This window comes from Anolis sagrei, chromosome 1 (assembly GCF_037176765.1).
Source record: "Anolis sagrei isolate rAnoSag1 chromosome 1, rAnoSag1.mat, whole genome shotgun sequence".
NCBI classification, from domain to species: Eukaryota; Metazoa; Chordata; class Lepidosauria; order Squamata; family Dactyloidae; genus Anolis; species Anolis sagrei.
This window is the reverse complement of record NC_090021.1, coordinates 226,417,960-226,438,114: the sequence shown is the minus strand read 5'-3', so window position 1 is coordinate 226,438,114 and position 20,155 is coordinate 226,417,960. Positions and strand designations below refer to the sequence as shown.

General features: G+C 37.3%; 1 protein-coding gene across 2 annotated transcripts in view; it reads left to right on the top strand.

Moving 5' to 3' along the window:
• Nucleotides 1-13,117, top strand: part of CYP27C1 (cytochrome P450 family 27 subfamily C member 1) — a 34,552-nt gene extending 21,435 nt beyond the window's left edge. For both annotated transcript variants that reach the window (XM_060774024.2, XM_060774034.2), the window contains exons 6-9: nt 3,345-3,511; nt 5,797-5,875; nt 6,761-6,964; nt 8,954-13,117. In XM_060774024.2, the coding sequence (XP_060630007.2) occupies nt 3,345-3,511; nt 5,797-5,875; nt 6,761-6,964; nt 8,954-9,070 (567 nt within the window). In that variant the 3' untranslated portion in view covers nt 9,071-13,117. The remainder of the gene's footprint in view (nt 1-3,344; nt 3,512-5,796; nt 5,876-6,760; nt 6,965-8,953) is intronic.
• The last annotated feature ends 7,038 nt before the right edge of the window (nt 13,118-20,155 follow it).

The following is a 20,155-nucleotide window of genomic DNA, read 5'->3' as shown; positions in this document are numbered from 1 at the left end:
AATAATTATAATACTTTATTTGTATATCGCCCTATCTCCCCAAAGGGACTCAGGGCAGTTTCCAGCATGTAAGGCAAACATTCAATTGCCAGAAAAAAAACCATACAGACAATTACATCAAGATAAATACATTCGACAATATAACACAATCTAATTAAGCTTAACAGACAAAATAAATAACAACTGAGAACATCATAAAATACAAAAAAATCTACTAAAACACACTAAAGATAAAAATATTTAAAACCCATTTCATTGTAGCTCCATCATTTGTATGGCCAGGGTTACAAATGGATGTAGCCAACTATAAGAGGGCTGGGCATGGGATAGTGCAAACAGCAAATCATAGGCAAATTGCACTTACAGCAGGATAACAGTGCCTTTACGTTGGACTTATCCAAAATTATTACTACTACTTTATTTATAACTTGTCCTATCTCCCCAAAGGGACTCTTGGTACTTTCCAGCAAAAGATGGCAAACATTTATTGCCATGATGCACAACAGAAACAAAACAAACTAAATCAAAATAGTAAACAAACACAACCATACAAACTTAATGATGTCATTCCCTTTTCAGTGCTCTTTTAGAAATATAAATTCTATTAGAAGCACAAAGAATCAATTTGTGATTACCTTTTGTAAATGAATCACGTTCCAATTGGGAGAATGATCGGAAAGGAGTGAGATCATTCAAGGCAGGGATGATGCTGTCCTGCTGCAATTGTGATTTGCCTGCCTCATGTGATAAACTCCTGAGAAGCATTCAAACAAAGTGATCAAGACTAATATATGGAGAATACACATACTTTGAGGAAGTCCTCACACTCTGAGAATTTTCCCTCTTCCTCTGAGAAATGGAGAAGCAACAGGCCCTGAAATCTGGAAATATAAATACAAGATCTCATTGTGTAAGCCAGAATCTGCCCCAAATGTTGGAATGCAAGAATGAGCAGCCTTAGCTAGTAGAGATGGTGGTAAAAAGCATGGGGATTTCCATTAAAACATTCAGAGGGCTATAGTATTGTCACTTGCCAATTAAACAAATGCTCTTGACACAATGATCAAGATCTGCCAGACTGTGCACTCCAGAACAGGAAAAGCCCTCTGACTTTAAACACCACACAGTTGAATAAAATCCTTTTATTGAAGATAATTAAAAAGCAGTAAAGTAAAAAGCCCTTTAAAGAAATAGGTAAATCCAATTAGGTAAGAAGATAAGCAGGAACAAAATAGCCCAGGGAAAATGGTCCAGCAAAGTCCATGAAAACAAAGTCAAAACTTCTCTAATAAAATTCAAGAAACCAGGAAACATGAATCCAAGGAATGAATACAAAATCATAGAATCCAAGAATCAAAACCATGAAACAAAAGGCACTTAAACCTGAATCTTCCAAGCTAGGCTTTCATGAAACAAGGACGAGATCTTGACTTGATTCTAAACGATGCTTCATCTGATTACATATCCTGTACTTGGGACTTTTATCTCCTTGTTAGTTATGTTCCAAGCACTCAGAAATTTGTTTTGTTTTAGTTTAGAATCCCTTATCTTTTTTTCTCTCAGAGGCTGGCAGAATGCCAAAGCCACTGTTCAGCTTTTCTGTTTTGACTAATCTCCTCCTGTCTATCTATTTGCTCATTAATTTCTGCACCGGGTGCCGAGCTGTTTTCAAGCACCAAATCATGGGAACTCTCTGGTAGCAATTCAGGGAGCACACCATCATTCCCACATCTTCAGGGACATTCTCATGGGAAACTACACTTTGAACAGGGATCTCCTGGTCATTCTCTGTATCAATATCATTGACCAAACCATTGCCAATTTGAAACTCATTGACATCACCCCCCACATCCTAAACACCCTCATCATGAAATACAATCACAGGCTGAGCTCCAACACAGGCATTGACCATTCAGTTGTGTTGGAGGACCTAGATAATACTAGGGACATGTTTTCTCAGGTTAAAAAAACATTGTTTTTTATTCACAGTTTTCCCACTCTCCTGTACCCCTAACCCCAACTAATGTTGTGGTATGACTGTAGTTCACAATCTTTGGTTTTTCAGATGTTTACAGCTTCAACTCCCAGAGATGATCAGTATGGGCCAAATCAGAGATTGAGAACTATGAGTTAGAACTTTGAATTTGCATGATTCTGCAATTATTTAATGTGCATATTAATAGTATAAGTAATTTTAATATTTTTAAAGGTATCCTCAAAGCATAAATATAATACACAATTTTTTCATTTCCTTCATTCTTGGCATACATATCATTTAGACTTGAGACCTGATTCTCTTCAACCTGAATTGACAAAGCTTCATGCCATCACAAGCATTGTCAGTTAGCTTTCATTCATAACTGCCTATTCCAGGCAATTACAAATGTATATTGCGGTACTTGAGATGAATTATCTGCTATATAAGAGGAAGCATACGAGACCTGGCCTTTTGGTTCTGATTCAGAATGCAAAAACTTTAGTCACATTAAAAGGATCATCGGGGACTTTGAGTAGAGTGGAGCAGGCAGCTGTTACTTGGCTTCAAAGCACTTCAGATATTTTAACACAGTGCCAGTTTTGAAAAGGATGTGAAGGAGCTGGGAACCTGAGAAGAGCCACTGTTTAGATCACAATAACATTTTATGTAGTTAGGCAGAACTCCCAGCCTCTCGTCAAGAGAGAGAAAGAGAGTCCATAGTTGAGTTTGTATAAGGAACAATAAGGCAGAACAAACAGAAAATACATATAATGAGAGACTGTGGAAAAAATGCATCCATCTTCCATCTTTTTAACCTATTTTGTGAGGCAGGGGAAAGAAAAGTAAAATGTCATGGTCATCCTCACCCTATATATGATGCAGATATTTTGAAAAGTATTAAAATATTGTACATAGCAACCTATTGATTCAAATAGTATATATTTACAGTAATGGAACTGAGAAATGAAGAAGAAAAGTAATTATTTCCATGACTGCAGTCAGAAAAATGCAAATCCAGAATGGAGGCTCAGAAATTTAGCTTCAGTAATGTGTGGCACATCATGTACAATACATTGGGCTCTCCAGATCCATGGGGGTTTGGGAACTTTCATAGATGGTTGCACCTCATATTGTTAAATGAGGCTGGTGTGAATCCATCTGCATTCACATAAACATAACTGGCATTTTAGGAATGGGCTACAATGATACCTTATGTAGTTGGTTCAACCTGAAGATTGGGAGCTCACTGTGCAGGTAAAGAGTAATAAAGAAAGATGAGTGTAGACTAATATATGCTACTTGCCATCCATTATCATGCCATCCTTATTTTTTTCCTCCCACTGGTCCTGTGTTTCATCTCCTTTAGACTTCATTCACTTTATCTTGGGCAACATACATGTTAGCAAAGCATCCTGAAGTACAGCATTCAGTCTATAAAGAGATAGTCCATAACTTGGGGAAAGATAAAGTCCCTGATGCAGATGATATCCCAAATTTACCAATGATTAGAGCCCTTCTTAAAGAAACTTTAAGGTAAGTGCAACCAGACATTTGAAAAAAAAACCTTTGATCATTCTTGTTTTATTACATTTTGCTGTTTAAAGTACACTGTGATGGCATAGTTCAGATATCCAAAATATTGCCCTAAATTTTGTAGTCTAAAAAGTGCTTTATGAATATCTTTTGATTCATGCTTTTAGCAGTAAGCGTCGCTGAAATGAGTGGGCTCTATTTTCGAGTAATCATGAATTGTCTTGGAAGTCAGTTAAATGCAATAGAATTGCTAATGAATGGCATTTGAACCCAGGCTTTGATTCTTACTTTGCACAAGTGATCAAAGATGTAAGGAAAGATATAAGGACAAGTTATAAGGAAATCCCAATTCAAATTACAGGTTGAATAACTGTCATCTGAAAGGCTTGGGACCAGAAGTGTTCCATCATTACAATTTTTTATCAGATTTTGGAATACAGTATGGGTATCTGTATATAAAATAGCACAGGGCAGCAGCAGAGACTGTGATAACCAAGCACTCTAGGCATACATTCTTCAGGTTCTTCTGCCTCTGGGGAGGAGCAAATGGTTAGGAGATGGTGTGGCTGGGTTCACAGCCAAATTTTGCACAATTACAATGGTTACAATGACTGCTAGTGGTGGTGGTCCTCCACCATAATCACCCAGTTGTAATGAGTTCAACAACTGTACGTTCATAGGTAGAACAAATCACCACTACCCAAAAGGAAACTGTGGTTAGCTAGAATAAAATTGTAGTGTCTACTTTTGTGCATGAAGAAAGGAGAGCCCCAAATCATGTAGACTTACAACCTCATCATACGGGTCGCTGGAACCACCACTGCTGTCGAGCGGTGTGGAGAACCCTTTGCCCCCCCCCCCCCCCAATTGCCCGGCTTGGCAAGAAGCTGATCCCACTGTGGAAAGCTGTATTACACCATTCTGATAACCATACTATCAGCATAAAGCACCCAGTAGTTTCTAGACTTTGGCTCCAACAATAGTTAACCAGATGCTTCCATAATAATCACAAGCAAGTCATGATGGACAGAACCATTCTCAATATATTTTTGTTATAAAAAAGGCTCAAAGATGTATTGTCTTTGGATGTGGAGGTTGCTTTTTAATCGCCTTACTGTAGTAGTGATTACAGTACAATGTCCATATCCATGGGAGATACACCCCTAAGATATCTAAAACAGCAGATAATAGCAAACTCTGTTTTTTTAAACTATACTTGGGACAACATATCATAGAAGCTAGCTCACAAAGACTTTTGGGTGGGCATATGTATTGGAGCATGGGTAAGTGAAACTATGAGTACTGAGTTTGTGGATAAGCAGGTGATATTGTATTATACTACAATAGTCCTACTACTGTAGAAGTGACTATAATATTAGTGATGATGGAAAGGTGGGTTAGTGTGGCATAGTTTTTTGAGTGTCTACAACTCTGAAGACCAGGGGTTGATTTCCCTCTTGGCCCTGGAAACCCATTGGGTAACCTTGGACAAATCACAATTTCTCAGTTCCAAAAACCCCTGTGATATGTTTGCCTTAGGAAATGATGAGAAGATACTCAACAACAAATGAAGGGAAATTGGGCTACAAAGTTTTAAAAAACCCCAAAGCTGATTGTATATTGCATGACGTGGTACTTAATGTTTGTCCTACCAATTTTATAATGTGCTCTTTTGTTTTGAAATGAAAACCAAATGTTTCTCTATTTATTCTATTCACACCAGTGATACTTTAAAAAAAAATCCTCACCTTAAACCTTAACATAACCAAATCCTATGCAAACTTGATTTGATATAAAGGCAATTCACAGAAAAACAAGTGAGCGCCACATTAAGGAAATGAAATTATTCATGTAACTCATATGCATGGAATAATTTTACAAATGCTTTATAGTCTTTTATAGTCTTCTAAAATGTTTAAAATAATTTATGAACTTTTCTATCCACATCTTACTGTTAAACACTATACTCAACAACTGATCTGGAATTAAGAGCCAAACCTAAAAGATCATCATGGAATTCTTAAAAGTTTGTTTAGCTTTTGCAATTCTAAATCGGCGACACCTCAAACTTGGCCATTTCATTGTTCAACTCATTAACACAAAAGTTAAATCACAGAGGTCCTGAGACAGGTCCTGGCAACTTTTATCACCAGCACTACATTGTTGAAAATGTTTGCTTATTCCTATCTGCTGGATTTCCTATTTTTATCTATGTCCTTCAAAGAAGACTTAGAAAATTACAATGTTACTGGCCCTGAATCTCTCTAATAGATACTTGTTTATAGGTTATTTCCAGTATTGCCAGGAAATGGCAGAGTGACCCAGAAAGACATGATTGTTGGTGGATACTTGATACCGAAAGGGGTAAGTTGTATAATGGCTTGTGAAAGGAAGATGTTTCATGTTTTCCTTCAGGGTGTGCCTTTACACGACACTGGCTAATCTGGGAAAGCCTGATTTAGTCCTGTGAAATCATTAACTTAAATCTGAAACTTAGGATATCTTGGTTTTCATTCAAAAATTCTGTGAAGTATTTATTGATCTTTCATCTTAAAAAATGCAATTAGGGAAGACATGTTATCTCTTAGTAAAACAATTAACAGATAGCTGCGTTCCTGGAAGCAATTAAATCTCTTGTGTTTACACTGAATGACTACCAAAATAATATCTGGTCCAGATTAAAAAAAAACCCTTTAATGAAGTTTCAATAATGGAAATAAAAAAGGCACTAGAGCGTTACTGTTTTAGCAAGAAAAGATCACTTATTAGCAGAATTACTCTTTTATATAGACAGAAGGAGATAATTTAATTTCTTATAAATCAAAAAATATATTGTGATACTTTCCAAACAATTCTTTTAATAATTAACTATTCAACAATGGGTCATGCCCTCTCTTTCAAGTAAACCTATTTTCAAAGTGTTTGGAAGCAACTTAGAGTGCACTTAATGAGTCTGACTTTAGCTGTAAGATTCATCCTGTTTTCCCCTGGAATTATAGTTAGAAGAATATGAGAACTTTCCATGATGTTAAAAAGTATGACATCAGTTTTAATTTGGTCTTTCATTTAGTATTTTATCTTATTTGATGTAATTTGAACTTCAGCATCAATGCTCTTGTGTCCCCTTTGTGAATAGTCATTTATGTGTAACAAAGCTTTAAAATGCTGTATAGACTTCATATATGAAACATTATAAGTATATTAACATGTAGGGTTAATACATTTGGGGATTCCAATTTGTTTCCTTAGACACAGCTGGCCCTCTGTCATTATGCTACATCATATCAAGAAGATAATTTCCCATCGGCAAATGAATTCCAACCTGAACGCTGGCTCAGGAAAAGCAATATGGACAGAGTTGACAATTTTGGCTCCATTCCTTTTGGTTATGGTATTCGGAGTTGTATAGGAAAGAGGATTGCTGAACTGGAAATTCACCTTGCACTAATACAGGTAATCATTTTAAATATGTGCACAGGCCAAAATTTTTGATTGGGTAGTCAGTTAAGTAGACGTAACTGACTTCTGTTTGTTGAACCTCCTGGCCCAACCACTCAGTTTGACTAATTGCATAGCAGTTGCTATGAGAGATGGAGGTCTGTTCTCCTTCAGACCAGGATGCCGTAGAACAGTGGCTCTCAACTTGTGGGTCTCCAGATGTTTTGGCCTTCAACTTTCAGAAACTCTAACAGCTGGTAAACTGGTTGGGATTTCTGGGAGTTGTAGACCAAAAAACCTGGGGACCCACAGGTTGAGAACCACTGCCATAGAGTGATGTTTGCAGCCCCATCAGTGACTCTGGAGCAACAATCATAAGCAGAATCTCTGTCACTGTGCCTCACACTAGAGATGAGGTAGTGTTGGAAATAACAGTCTGCTGTACCTTAATTGGGAGGAGAACAAACCCCTATTACTTGCAGCAGTTGCTGCCTAGTATGTCAGGAGGATTTTAACGATTCCAACATATTCCATGTACTGTTGAATATGTAAGGATCCTGAATACAAATCAGTTATGACTGCATATCTCCAGATTACAACGTAACAGAGATAGTGAATTCCAGTCACAGTTTTACTTTAAAGTGCCAATTCAATTGCTTTGAATTAGCAATATATTTTTTCCAATGGGAGTGTTCACACATTAATGGTTTGAGATGTGTGTATGTATCCCTTTGCGAAGACACTGCCAGTAGATGCGTTTCACTGGCAAATGGGCTTCAATTAGCTTTTGTTGTTGTTTTTGTTGGGCCTCAAAGTCAATTCCAACATGCTGTGACCCATCCTAGGGTTTTCGTCACAAGATTTATTTAAAGGACATTAATATGGTCTCATTAGGAATCTCTGGTAAAAGATCTAGAGATTCCTAGAGAAGTGATCCCTCAAGTTAAAAAAATGTTGTTTTTAAGTTGTAGTTTTTCCACTATTACCAGGGTCCTGTGCTCCTAAACCCAATGAAAGTGTACTGTAATGTTTTCTAAGCTAGTTTGAGATAATTGTTGCTGTGGAACAGGTTCAAAACCTGTGCCCCTAATAATAATAATAATAATAATAATAATAATAATAATAATAATAATACATTTATTTTATATCCCCGCCACCATCTCCCCAAAGGGACTCGGGGTGGCTTATATATGGACAAAGTGTCCACAATACATAAAAGCGAAACAATCCACAGAACAAATATCTTAAAATAAAAGCATCATAAAATACAAACCCAAATAAAACACACTAAAGATAAAAGTATAAAACCGATAACATAGAAGCTCCAGCAAGCAAGGTTCAACAAAAAACAATGGCCAGGATTACTAAAGTGGGCATGACCAAGCTCAAAAGGGCTGGGCAAAGGATAGTGCAAACAGCATAACATAGGGCCGAGGAAGTAGATGAAGTGCAAAACAGAGTACTAGCTCGTGACCTAGGGACTGGGCACAAATAATTAGGGACTAGATGTTCTTGAAGACTTGCTAGAACATCCAAGTTTTCAGATCCCTATGGAAGGAGGACAGTGTGGAAGTTTGCCTGATCTCCCTGGGAGGGTGTTTCAAAGTCAGGGGCCCACCACCAAGAAGGCCCTCTCCTTCATGCCCACCAACCATGCTTGTGACAGTGGTGGAGGTGAAAGGAGGGCCTCCCTGGCAGATCTTATAAGATAGGCAGGGCCAGAACTGTTTAGGGCTTTGTAGGTTATAACCTGCACCTTGAATTGGGCCCTACAAATGGTTTAGATCTCACCTCCCCGGTTAAAATCTATAACATATGAAGGAGCAGTACCCGAGAACTCCACTCTCGAGTTGTTCTAGCAAGATGCTATATTTTGCTTCCTTGGTTAAACAGTAGTCTTTATATTCCATCATTTTCACAGTTACCTTCAGGACTTGGCACAGTGACCATCTTTTACCCACAGTTTTTGTTAATCTTGTATTATTTCATCTCTCCCACTTTCAGCTTCTTCAAAATTTTGAAATAAAAATTTCTCCAAAAACTAAACCAGTTTGTGCCAAAACCCATGGACTCTTGACTCCTGCAGATGCCATCAGCGTCAAATTTGCAGACAGAAAGTGAGAGAAGGGACTTCAGGATGCTCTCCAGCATAACTTCTGACAGAAAGGTGCTGAAGATTCTCTAAGCCAGTAAGAGATTTCTGTAATCTCATTTTGGTTGCTTATCTAGGGGGTTATCTCTTTCCTCAAACACCATGCCCCCCCCCCCCGCCCCCAGAATATTAAGTATTCATTAAGATAATTCATTTTTTCTGGTGATAATCCAGTTAATTCTGGCAGGCTTAGAAAGACAACAGACAAAACCAAATCAGTTAATCACATTTTTCCTTGGGTGGAGTACAAACAACATATCATTGCATTCCTTTCCCATGAGCCTCCCTAGCAATTACAAAATATACTTAAATCCCACAAAAAGACTGTGACCACTTTGTTACCTCCTCTCAACTTGTTTCCATTGTTTGGCAAATGAGGTGAAAAGAAGTGTGATGGCTATTCATGAGTTAAATGGTAACAAATTTACGCCTTCTGGATATAGTCTCTTATCATAAGGATTCACCCAGACTTCTCAGAGGCATAATCTGAGTGGAGGATAAACACTGGTTTGAATTTTTTTTCTTCTCTTCCATGTCTTTTTTTTTTTTTTTTTTTTTTTTGCAAATTATCACTGGCTAATACACATTTTGGTGCCTCAAATATTAGCTATGTTTCTGGGTATATTTGACCTGTGTATTCCAAAAATGAAACCAGTCTCCCCCTATCAGCTCTAGTTTTGTGTTACAGAATATATACTATATAGCAGTTTTCATCTGCTTGCCGATTGAAAATCATGACAACCATATCTAAGAAACTAGAGCTGATGCAGTCTATCCAATGCAATTTTCTCAGTCAGCACCTAAAATAACACCAGGAACAGTGTCAAAACCAAGACACCAAGAAAAACGTATGCATCTGCCACTTCCTCTAAGTTTTCATGATATAACAATAATGTTTCAAAAGTCACATGATTTTAAATATAAAGACAGTTTTTTTAAAAAGTAAAGACATGTACAAGCCCACTGGATTTTATTCCCTGTAAAACTTATTTAATAACATTGTAAGGGAGTGGGTTGCTGTGAGTTTTCTGGGCTGTATGGCCATGTTCCAGAAGCATTCTCTTCTGATGTTTCACCCACATCTATGGCAAGCATCCTCAAAGGTTGCGAGGTCTGTTAGGAACTAGGCAAGTGAGGTTATATATATGCGACTAAAAACTAATCAAAGAACATGAAAGGCACTGCAGACTCACTCAACCAGAGAAGTCAGCCATAGCAGAGCAGTTGATGAACCAACCTGAGCACAGCATATTATTTGAAAACACAGAAATGCTGGACCACTCTAACAACCACTATGTCAGGCTACACAGAGATGCCACTGAAATCCACAAGCATGTGGACAATTTCAACAGAAAGGAGGAACCATGAAAATGAACAAAATCTGGCTATCAGTATTAAAAAAAAATTCTAAAATCAAGATAGTAAATAAAGAACAACACTCAGAAAACAGACAAAAATAAATCAGGCTCAGCTAATATCTCCCAACAAAGGCAGAAACCAGCCAGGCTTTGAAGCTGAAAGGCCATTCAGTGCTAATCAAAGTGGCCAATTGCAACATTCACACTTGCCTCAAGCAGACAAGAGTTCTTTCTCCCACCCTAGACATTCCACAGTTATATAAACTCACTTGCCTAGTTCCCAACAGACCTCATCACCTCTGAGGATGCCTGCCACAAATGTGGGTGAAATATCAGGAGAGAATGCTAGAACTTGGCTATACAGCTTGGAAAACTCACAGCAACCCAGTGATTCTGGCCATGAAAGCCTTCGACAACATGTAATACCCAAGTGATAGAAATAGTAAAAATAATTGTATATATGTCAATTTTAATAGACAGTTATTACAAATTTAGTTTTTCTGTACATTAAGTTTTTATTTTAGTAGTTTGACCATTTTTTAAATATAAAATAAAAGTGGTACATATACCATTCACTTTTATACATAGCTGTATTATTTTGTGCATGTTACTGCCCTCTCCAGGACAAATAGATAAATTTCATAGTATTTCTATGAGAAATGTGCACTTTTCAATGTTGCTTTTCTAAGCAATTTGTATAGCTAACGATAAGCAGAAGTTTGAGTTGTCTGTTCATGAACTGGAATGCCACAATGTGACATTTATAAGGAAAAGTTTCCTAAGGACAATTTTCAGTAGTGAAGACATTATATGTCTTCAGTTTAATGCTAACGTTCATATTTTTAAAGACACGCTTGTTATGGGCATACCAGGAGAAAGATTGTGGAGCTTGTTTCCAAAAGGCCCCAAATCCCTTTGATTAAATTTTACAGGAATTGAAAAAAATGTGCCAAGGATATATATCCATTTGTTATAAAATGCATTTTTTCCAAGCCCTAAACCAAATTGATTTGGTACATTTTGATATATATTTTTTTACTTTTAATTTTTTAAAATTATTGATGTAACACCAGAGGCCCCAGTGGCATAGTGGGTTAAACCGCTGAGCTGCTGAACAGTGAGCTCCCGCTGTTAGGCCCAGCTTCTACCAACCTAGCAGTTCGAAAACATGCAAATGTGAGTAGATCAATAGGTATAGCCCCGGCAGGAAGATAACGGTGCTCTATGTAGCCATGCCAGCCACATGACCTTGGAGGTGTCGATGGACAATGCCAGCTCTTCAGCTTAGAAATGGAGATGAGCACCAACCTCCAGAGTCAGACGTGACTAGACAATGTCAGAGGAAAACCATTACCTTTACCTTAATGTAAGAGTTCACCATATCTCCAAACAACAGTATATACCATATTACAGACCATACACGCACCTGAAACCCATATCCCACACAAAATAAATCTTCTTCCCTGTGCACCCTTCACCATAACTTCTGACACTGAAGTACTATAAAGCACTAAAGCCAATCCATCTATCCTTGTTCATAACCTAAACCTAAATTCCTAATGTTGCTCCTGTCACTGACTCTCCACTTAGATATGCTATGGCCAACTTCTACTTTTCCAAATACTTCTCATTGCTTTGAGTCCTCCTATTATTGGTTAGTTGGGTCATTAGCACACATTCTTGCATTCTTTCCCTCCAATCCTTTTTAGTTAAACCTTTCCCACATTTTCAGTCTTTGGCTATGGTTAATTGTGCAGTGGCAAAGCTACATTGGTATACCTCTTTGTCCTTTTGATTATTGTTTTCTCTATGTAAACCTAACAGACACAACCCTGGCTTTTTAAAATCTTATTATGTAGCATTTTATGTGTCTCCTTAGTTACCTTATCTCAAAACGCCTGTATGGTCTCACAGGTCCACTACATATGGAAGAATGTCTCTTTCTGTTTCCAACTCCCCCAGCAAATACTTTGTTGTGATGTATCTATTTTTGCCAATGTTGCTGGGGTGATATAGCATCTATAAAACATTTTAGTTAGATTCTCCCTAACTGATCCAGAGAGTGTAAATTTGAATCCTTTATTCCCAATTATCCAATTCTATTGGTCTGCCTAGGTCCTTGGCCCAGGATATCATATCATCTGTCATTTTTATAGTTTTGATCTGTACATAATATTCTACTCCTTGCCAACAATGTGCTGTCACTTATAACACATTTTTCAATTTGTTTGGGTTTGGTGCCTTTTGGAAACAAACTGTACATTTGCATTAGCTATTTCATGGCACTGATGCGCCTTCATTTACAGTTACTTTCCATAATCTCAGCTTTGCACTAATATTCCAAATGTATGAGAATATATACAACTTTCTCAGGAATGTGTCCAACTTCCTCTCCTAATCTCTGGATATTTCGACCAGAAGAAAAAGTCATTCTCAAACAGAGAATACAAACCGACTTGCCTTCAGTATCTCAACCTGCTTTTGGCAAACCTTCTGCTTAAGTAGGGATCAAGCACTGATTCTCAGTGTGAATTCTTTATTGATCTGCATTTTGGATTGTTGCATTTGTTGTCTTTGTAAATTTTAATATTATTAGTAATCTTTTGTAAATTAATATTTCATCTATATATATATAATAAAAGTGAAAATATATTTGTATGTATGTGTATATGTTTGTATCTGTGTTTGTGGGTGGTCTCCAAGACAACTTTCACATCAAGAGACCCCTATGCCTACCACCAATCATGGATCTTGAACAAAGTTGGCACATGCACACACACTCACCAACAGAAAATATGGCTGGGGTTTGGAGGGAATTGACCTTGGATGATGGGAGTTACAGTTCACCCACATCCTTATGTGATTTCTAATGGGAACATTCATAAAAAAAGAAAAGCAAAGAATGACTTTTCCTAATAAATAGCACTGCAAATTACCTACATACATTTGAAAGAAATAATAATTTCTGATAATGGATAAAGTATATGAACTACTTTGATAAATGCCCTTATTTGTCTCTTGGTTGTAATAATGACGTTACAATTTTTGGTTTTTGTATTACACTGCTGCAGTAGAATTCAAATACATAACTGTGTTACTCTGGATCTATATTTTTAACACTACATGAAAGATGTTGGGTAGCATAAACTTTCATGGTCTTAAGTCTATTTCAACAAAGTAGACTTAAGTCTATGGACCCTTCCACACAGCCCTATATCCCAGAATATCAAGGCAGAAAATCACACATTACCTGAGTGTGGACTCAGATAACCCAGTTCAAAGCAGGTATTGTGGGATTTTTTACCTTGCCATTCTGGGATATAGGGCTGTGTGGGATGTCCCTATGAAAGCTTATACTATCAACTACATTCTCTAGTTAAGGTTTGTCTATACCATTGCTTCTTAAACTGTGGGTCCCGACCCCAAATGGGGTCCCCTTAGCTCATTGTTGGAGTCCTGAAAAATTTGGCAACAACAAAAGCCATATAGACATTTACACAAATTTGTTAACATCAATGTGCAGTGTTTATACTGGGCTCTGAAAAAATGCTTAAGCTGTACTTTATAAAAGGAAAAACCAGTCCGTTTAAGAAGCCTTGCAAATGCTGATTTATTATTAGAAAATGTTTAGAATCATAGAATTATAGAATCATAGAGTTGGAAGAGACCACATGTGTCATCCAGTCCAACCCCATTCTGCCAAGAAGCAGGAAAATCGCATTCAAAGCACCCCCGACAGATGGCTATCCAGCCTCTGCTTAAAAACCTCAAAAGAAGGAACCTCCACCACACTCCAGGGCAGAAAGTTCCACTTCTGAACAGCTCTCACAGTCAATAACTTCTTCCTAATAATCAGGTAGAATCTCCTTTCCTGTAGTTTGAAGCCATTGTTCCACATCCTAGCAGCAGAAAACAAGCTTGCTCCCTCCTCCCTATGACTTCCTCTCACATATTTATGTATTACTATCATTTAATTTTATTGTTTACTTGTTTACCTATTTTATATACCTATATACCAAGGATCATGTAAAAAAAAATTTGAGCAGAAAGGGGCCCTGAGTAGAAAAAGTTCAAGAAGCCCTGGTGTATACTATCTGTTTGGCACTATATTTTCCTGGCCTGCATTGGCACCACATACATAATACACATCATGGTGAGATTGCCAGAACTGGCCACACATTCCCACCTGCCAAACTGACCACACTGTTAGGAGGCATTACACATTTCCAATTCTTCACATTATTTACAGCCCTGGACACTCTTGCTTTGTTTTGGTTTTACCATGATACATATGAATAAATGTATTTTCTCTTAAGTGGAAGTACATGTATCTACACACAGACTTAAAAAAATATTTAAAATTCAACCTGGGAAAGAACCACTTCCTGGTGGGAATGCTCACCTCCTACCACTGACTCCTTCCCTACATCTTGAACCACTGCCACCTGGATGGCCGGCCACAGCTCTAAAAGTCCAGATTTTCTGTAAAACCATGGAGCGAAAGAAAAGGTTGTTTTTAAAGCCTAAAGAAACACATTACAGACAAATCTCCAAGAATGCCAAGTGTCAGGATTGTAATGTCTATAAGGTAAGTATATATTTTTTAAGTTCATGTACACAAGCCCTTAGTTGCAAAGATGCTACATACAAGATCCCTTTGAGCATTGCTCTAAAAGCTGCTTTTGTTTAGAATCGATGACTTTAAAAGGACCATCCTGCCTCATTTCAGCAAACCATATGATCTAAAGCAGGCTGCTAGGCTGCTGGGAATTGTGAGAGTTGATGTCCAAAACACCTAGAGGGCTGAAGTTTACCCATGCCTGATCTAAAGTATCAACAGAGAATAAGTATGTTAGTCTTTATATGATTGTAAAACCACAAAAGAACAAAACCTCATACACACAGAAAAGCATTGACCTTTCTCCCTCTATAGATTGCTTTCCAAAAAAACTGGCAATGTATTTCGGATTTTTAAAAAGCTTTCTGATTAGGTAATGTCAAACACAACAACAACAGCATAGAAGTGGTCCAGGCCCTAATCAGAGAGCTGATGTAATCGTCTTCGAAAGGAACAAGTACATAGCCAGATGGCTTGGAAGATAAATCATTCCTCATGCTTCTTTGAAATGATATGATTCATGGTATGTGTTGAAGAGAGTTGAAATATTACCCTTGGTAGAGAAGAGGAACAACTTATTGTGCAAAAGGTACACATGCCTGTTATGCACCCCAACTATACCATGGCCCAACTGTATGGTAGTCTAGCCTGGATGAGAGACTAGAACAAACACTAGAACAGTGTTTATCAACCTTCCTTATGTTGCGACCCCTTAATACAGTTCCTCATGTTGTGGTGACCCCCAAACATAAACATATTTTCATTGCTACTTCAGAACCATCCTCCATTGTGGCTCCCTCAACACCCGCCATCTTTGATGACGACTTAGGAAGACTGGTCTATGGGCCTGGGCTACTTTGGCAGGGGGAGGGGGCCTTCACCTTGCACTTATTTTTATATACTACCAATCTATGTCGTCATCAAATCTAGAGACCTTTATTCATAAGATTTTGGAGCGAAAGGTCGCAGACCAAGAGCTGTTGCACTTTTACTGCTTTTCAAACTGGCACTTTGAGGTTTATATATTAATATAAGGCTTATATATTAATATAATATAATATATTGTAGTATTAATATGTTACTGATGCATATACAATATATTGTATACACATATAATACTGATAATAATATTATAATGTAATACAATATAATACTAATAATACAATATAAGAATTATATATTTTATATTACATGTAATATTACTAATAAAATTACAGTATAGTGGTGTAGTACACTATGCATTGTACTAATATTGTGCTATGCTAATAATGTAATATATTGCATCTAAATATAACTTGTAAGCTGATCTGAGTCCCCTTCAGGGTGAGAAGAGTGGCATATAAATGTCATAAATAAACAAACAAATAACTGTAATTTTGCTACTGTTATGAATGGTACTGTAAATATCTGATATGTGGTATGTATTTTCATTCACTATATCAAACTGGGCACAAATACAGAGATGAAATTTAAAAGTAAAACAAACCGGAACTTGATATTCTCTGCTTTTTTCCAGTAGCTGTTTTTGACTCTGTGGATATGATTGAGGGTGGAGTGGCCATGCCTGAAGCCCACTTGTTCCTCATTGATTTTCACATCTTGAGATATTTTTTGTGGCAGGATCCTTGTGAACAGTTTATATAGTTGAGAGAGGAGTGCAATAAGACAATAGTTGCTAAGGTTTTCTGTGTCTCCTTTCTTCATTCTTAGATTTCAGAGGTTGTCCAGTCTTTCGGTAAGATTATTAGTGGGTGGAAATAACTAGTCAGGAAAACTTTGGGGACAGATAGAGAAGGAAAGATGTGGCCCTGAACTTGTGTCTTAGCCCAGGCTAAGACAGGCTTCAAGGTTTTTTTGAAAAAAAAAAACCAGTTAAATTTAATCTCTGCAATCCGCAACATATGTTGAAATGCGAACTGTTAAGTGGGAAAGACCACACATTGACTTTGGGCCTTCTTTGAAAGCTGGCATGAGACTAAGTAAGTCCTGATCATATGGAAACAGAATTAAAACTGATGAAAAGTACACCTGTGCCTTTTGTAATGCAGTGAAACAATAAATCAAGAGTATTTTTCTGTTTGGAACCAAATTGCCACTAGGTGGTGCATTTTTGGCAACTTTGTAATGCTTATTTTCCAAGTTCTTTGCTCAAGAGACACATGTTGGCATGCCTGTTCTTCTGAGTTATGCAATTCCCAATGCTTCCCTCATGGTTGAAGAATTCCAATCAAAGACATCTTTTGACAACAATATTCTAATTTATAAAAATATTTCATCATAGCATAGGAAAACCGTCTAATTTGAAATGTGGTGCTAGGGGAAATTTTACGGATACCTTGGCTTCCAAAAGTGCAAGAGACTAGGTCCAAGTGCAAATGAAGCCTGAAGTGTGCCTAAACAACCGAGGGCCTCAACACTTAGGATACAGTATAAGATAACACAACTCATTGGAATAGATGCATGTGTGTGTATGTATGTGCCTTCAAGTTGCTTGTTGACTTATGGCAAACCCTTAAATTGCAGAAGATTTTCTTAGGCCAGTGTTGTAAAGTGTAATACAGTAGAGAAAGCTGATTTTAAAGTAGATATGAGTGATTTTAATGTTTGTGTATATTTATAGTTTTATGTCCCGGCATTGAATGTTTGCCATATATATGTTGTGCTCCCCCCTGAGTCCCATGAGGGATGGGAAGAGCAGAATATAAAAGTTTCAAATAAATAATAAATAGGGTTGTTGTAGGTTTTTCAGGTTGTATGGCCATAGTCTAGAAGAATTCTCTCCTGACATTTCACCCGCATCTATGGCAGGCATCCTCAGAGGTTGTGAGGTCTGTTGGAAACTAGGAAAATTGGGTTTATTTATCTTTGGAAAGTCCAGGGTGGGACAAAGAACTCTTGTCTGTTGGAGGTAGGTGTGAATGTTTCCATTGGCCATCTTGATTGGCATTTGATAGCCTGACAGTTTTTAGGCATGACTTGTTACTGCCTTTGTTGATTGATGATTACCGGTCCCTGATTGTTTCTTGTCTGGAGTTCCCCTGTGTTTGAGTGTTGTTCTTTATTTACTGTTATAATTTTAGAGTTTTAAAATAAATAAATAAATAAATAAATAAGAGGAATACTGAACTACATGTGTCTGGGAAACTATGGCCCCAAAGCTGCAAAACTTGAGTTGGACTATTGATCATTTGTATTTTTGGTGGTCATTAATTTGTAGGATAAGACCAATTTGATGACAAATACAACAAATAAAAACACTTCATGGCATTTATATGCCTAAGGAAACATTTGTTGCATTTACTGATCAATAAAATGTAAAAATCCATATTTGGCTCGGTCATGTACTGGGATGATTTCATGGTTTCATGTGTGACTTTCCCAAGAGCTGCTGGTGTAAAAGGACACAGATAACACCATGTAGCAAAAATTGAAAATATTTTCTGTTCCTGGTTTGACAGTGTTATTTCCTGTTTAATTGTGTGGTACTTACTTTGAAAGTAACTATACTCCAGAAACTTTGTTTTTGTGGCTGAGGGTAGTACTATTATTTCCCTCATACTAGCTATTTTATTTGTAATTTTCCTTAACCTTTGTGCAATTTAATAAACCTTTTTTGTGTTTTTATGTTAGGAAATGCCATTTATAACCCAGGAACAAAAACCATTTAACATAGTATAATAATTTCCCTTTTTTAAATTCCTAAAATCCTGTTGCTTCTCTGAAGTATGCCAGTGGTTTCTTCTTTCTCTGTTTCAAACTATCCTTGGAGGAGGGGTTGAACCCTAAGTGAAACCTGCAAGGAGTTTTATATTTCCAAAGCAAGTGCTTCATGCCATGGTGACCAAAACAGGCATGATGCCTGCTCCAATATTTATCACAGAAAGCAAATGCTCAGAGCTTCTCAACATCTACAGTCAGAATAAACCTCCTGGCCAAGAACTGTGCTTATCTTCAAAAATCTTCTGTGGGCAATAATTCAGGAGAGAAAAAAGAGGAGGTCATTTCCTGAGAACATATGAAATTGTCACATTTTTTACTGAATTCTTTAAGCAATTCACCCTAGAGTGACTTTAGGCCAGTGTATTTTCTATTGGACATCGGAGTTCTATGTGGGAAGTTTGGTTCAATTCCATTGTTGGTGGGGTTCAAAACACTCTTTGATTGTAGGTGAACTATACATCCCAGCAACTACAACTCCCAAATGACAAATTCAATCCCTTCCCAATCCCACCAGTATCCAAATTTGAGCATATTGGGTATTTGTGCCAAATTTGGTCCAGTGAATGAAAATACATGCTGCATATCAGATATTTACATGACGATGCATCACAGTCGCAGAATGACAGTGATGAAGTAGCAATGAAAATAATTTTATGGTTGGGGGTCACCACAACATATGGAACTGTATTAAGGGGTCCCAGCATTAGGAAGGTTGAGAACCACTGCTTTAGGCTAATTGTGGAGCTTTTTTCATAGAGAAGACTGATTTGCTAATTTCAGTAAGTTCCACATTTGCAGGTTCAATTTATCGATAATTCTCCTGGTAGCATAAGTGAACACATCTCAATCCTGGTGAGTTTTTCTAGAGAGTTTAATATATTTGTACAACCTTGTCAAGCTAAAACTTCTTCAGTCAAACAAAAGAAAACTTGTGTAAATAGCCTGCTAATCTAAAATCCATTTTAAAATACATTTTCCCTGATAATTAGATGGAATTTGGAGCTCAACTGGCAGATACGGAGAAGTCAGTGAAGGAACATAGGCCAGGCCAGTCTTAGCCATTTATTCCTGAGAGCCCTGCAGGGATTTTACTGTGGAAATGCAAGGAATGATAAGTTATCTGCACCTGTGATCCCTGGAGAATGACTGGCATTTGACACAACCTAGATATCGATAGTGATATTTGACAGGCATATTCTTCCTGGTTGACCTTTGCTGTCTTATTGCATAATCTAGTTGTATTTTGATGAGGGAAGAAGGAGGCATTTCTAAAATCATCAAGATATTGTTGTCATGTCCCTGAAGACCTAGCTATCATTCTGGGAATTCTTAGAGTTGCAATCCAACACTGCAAAGAT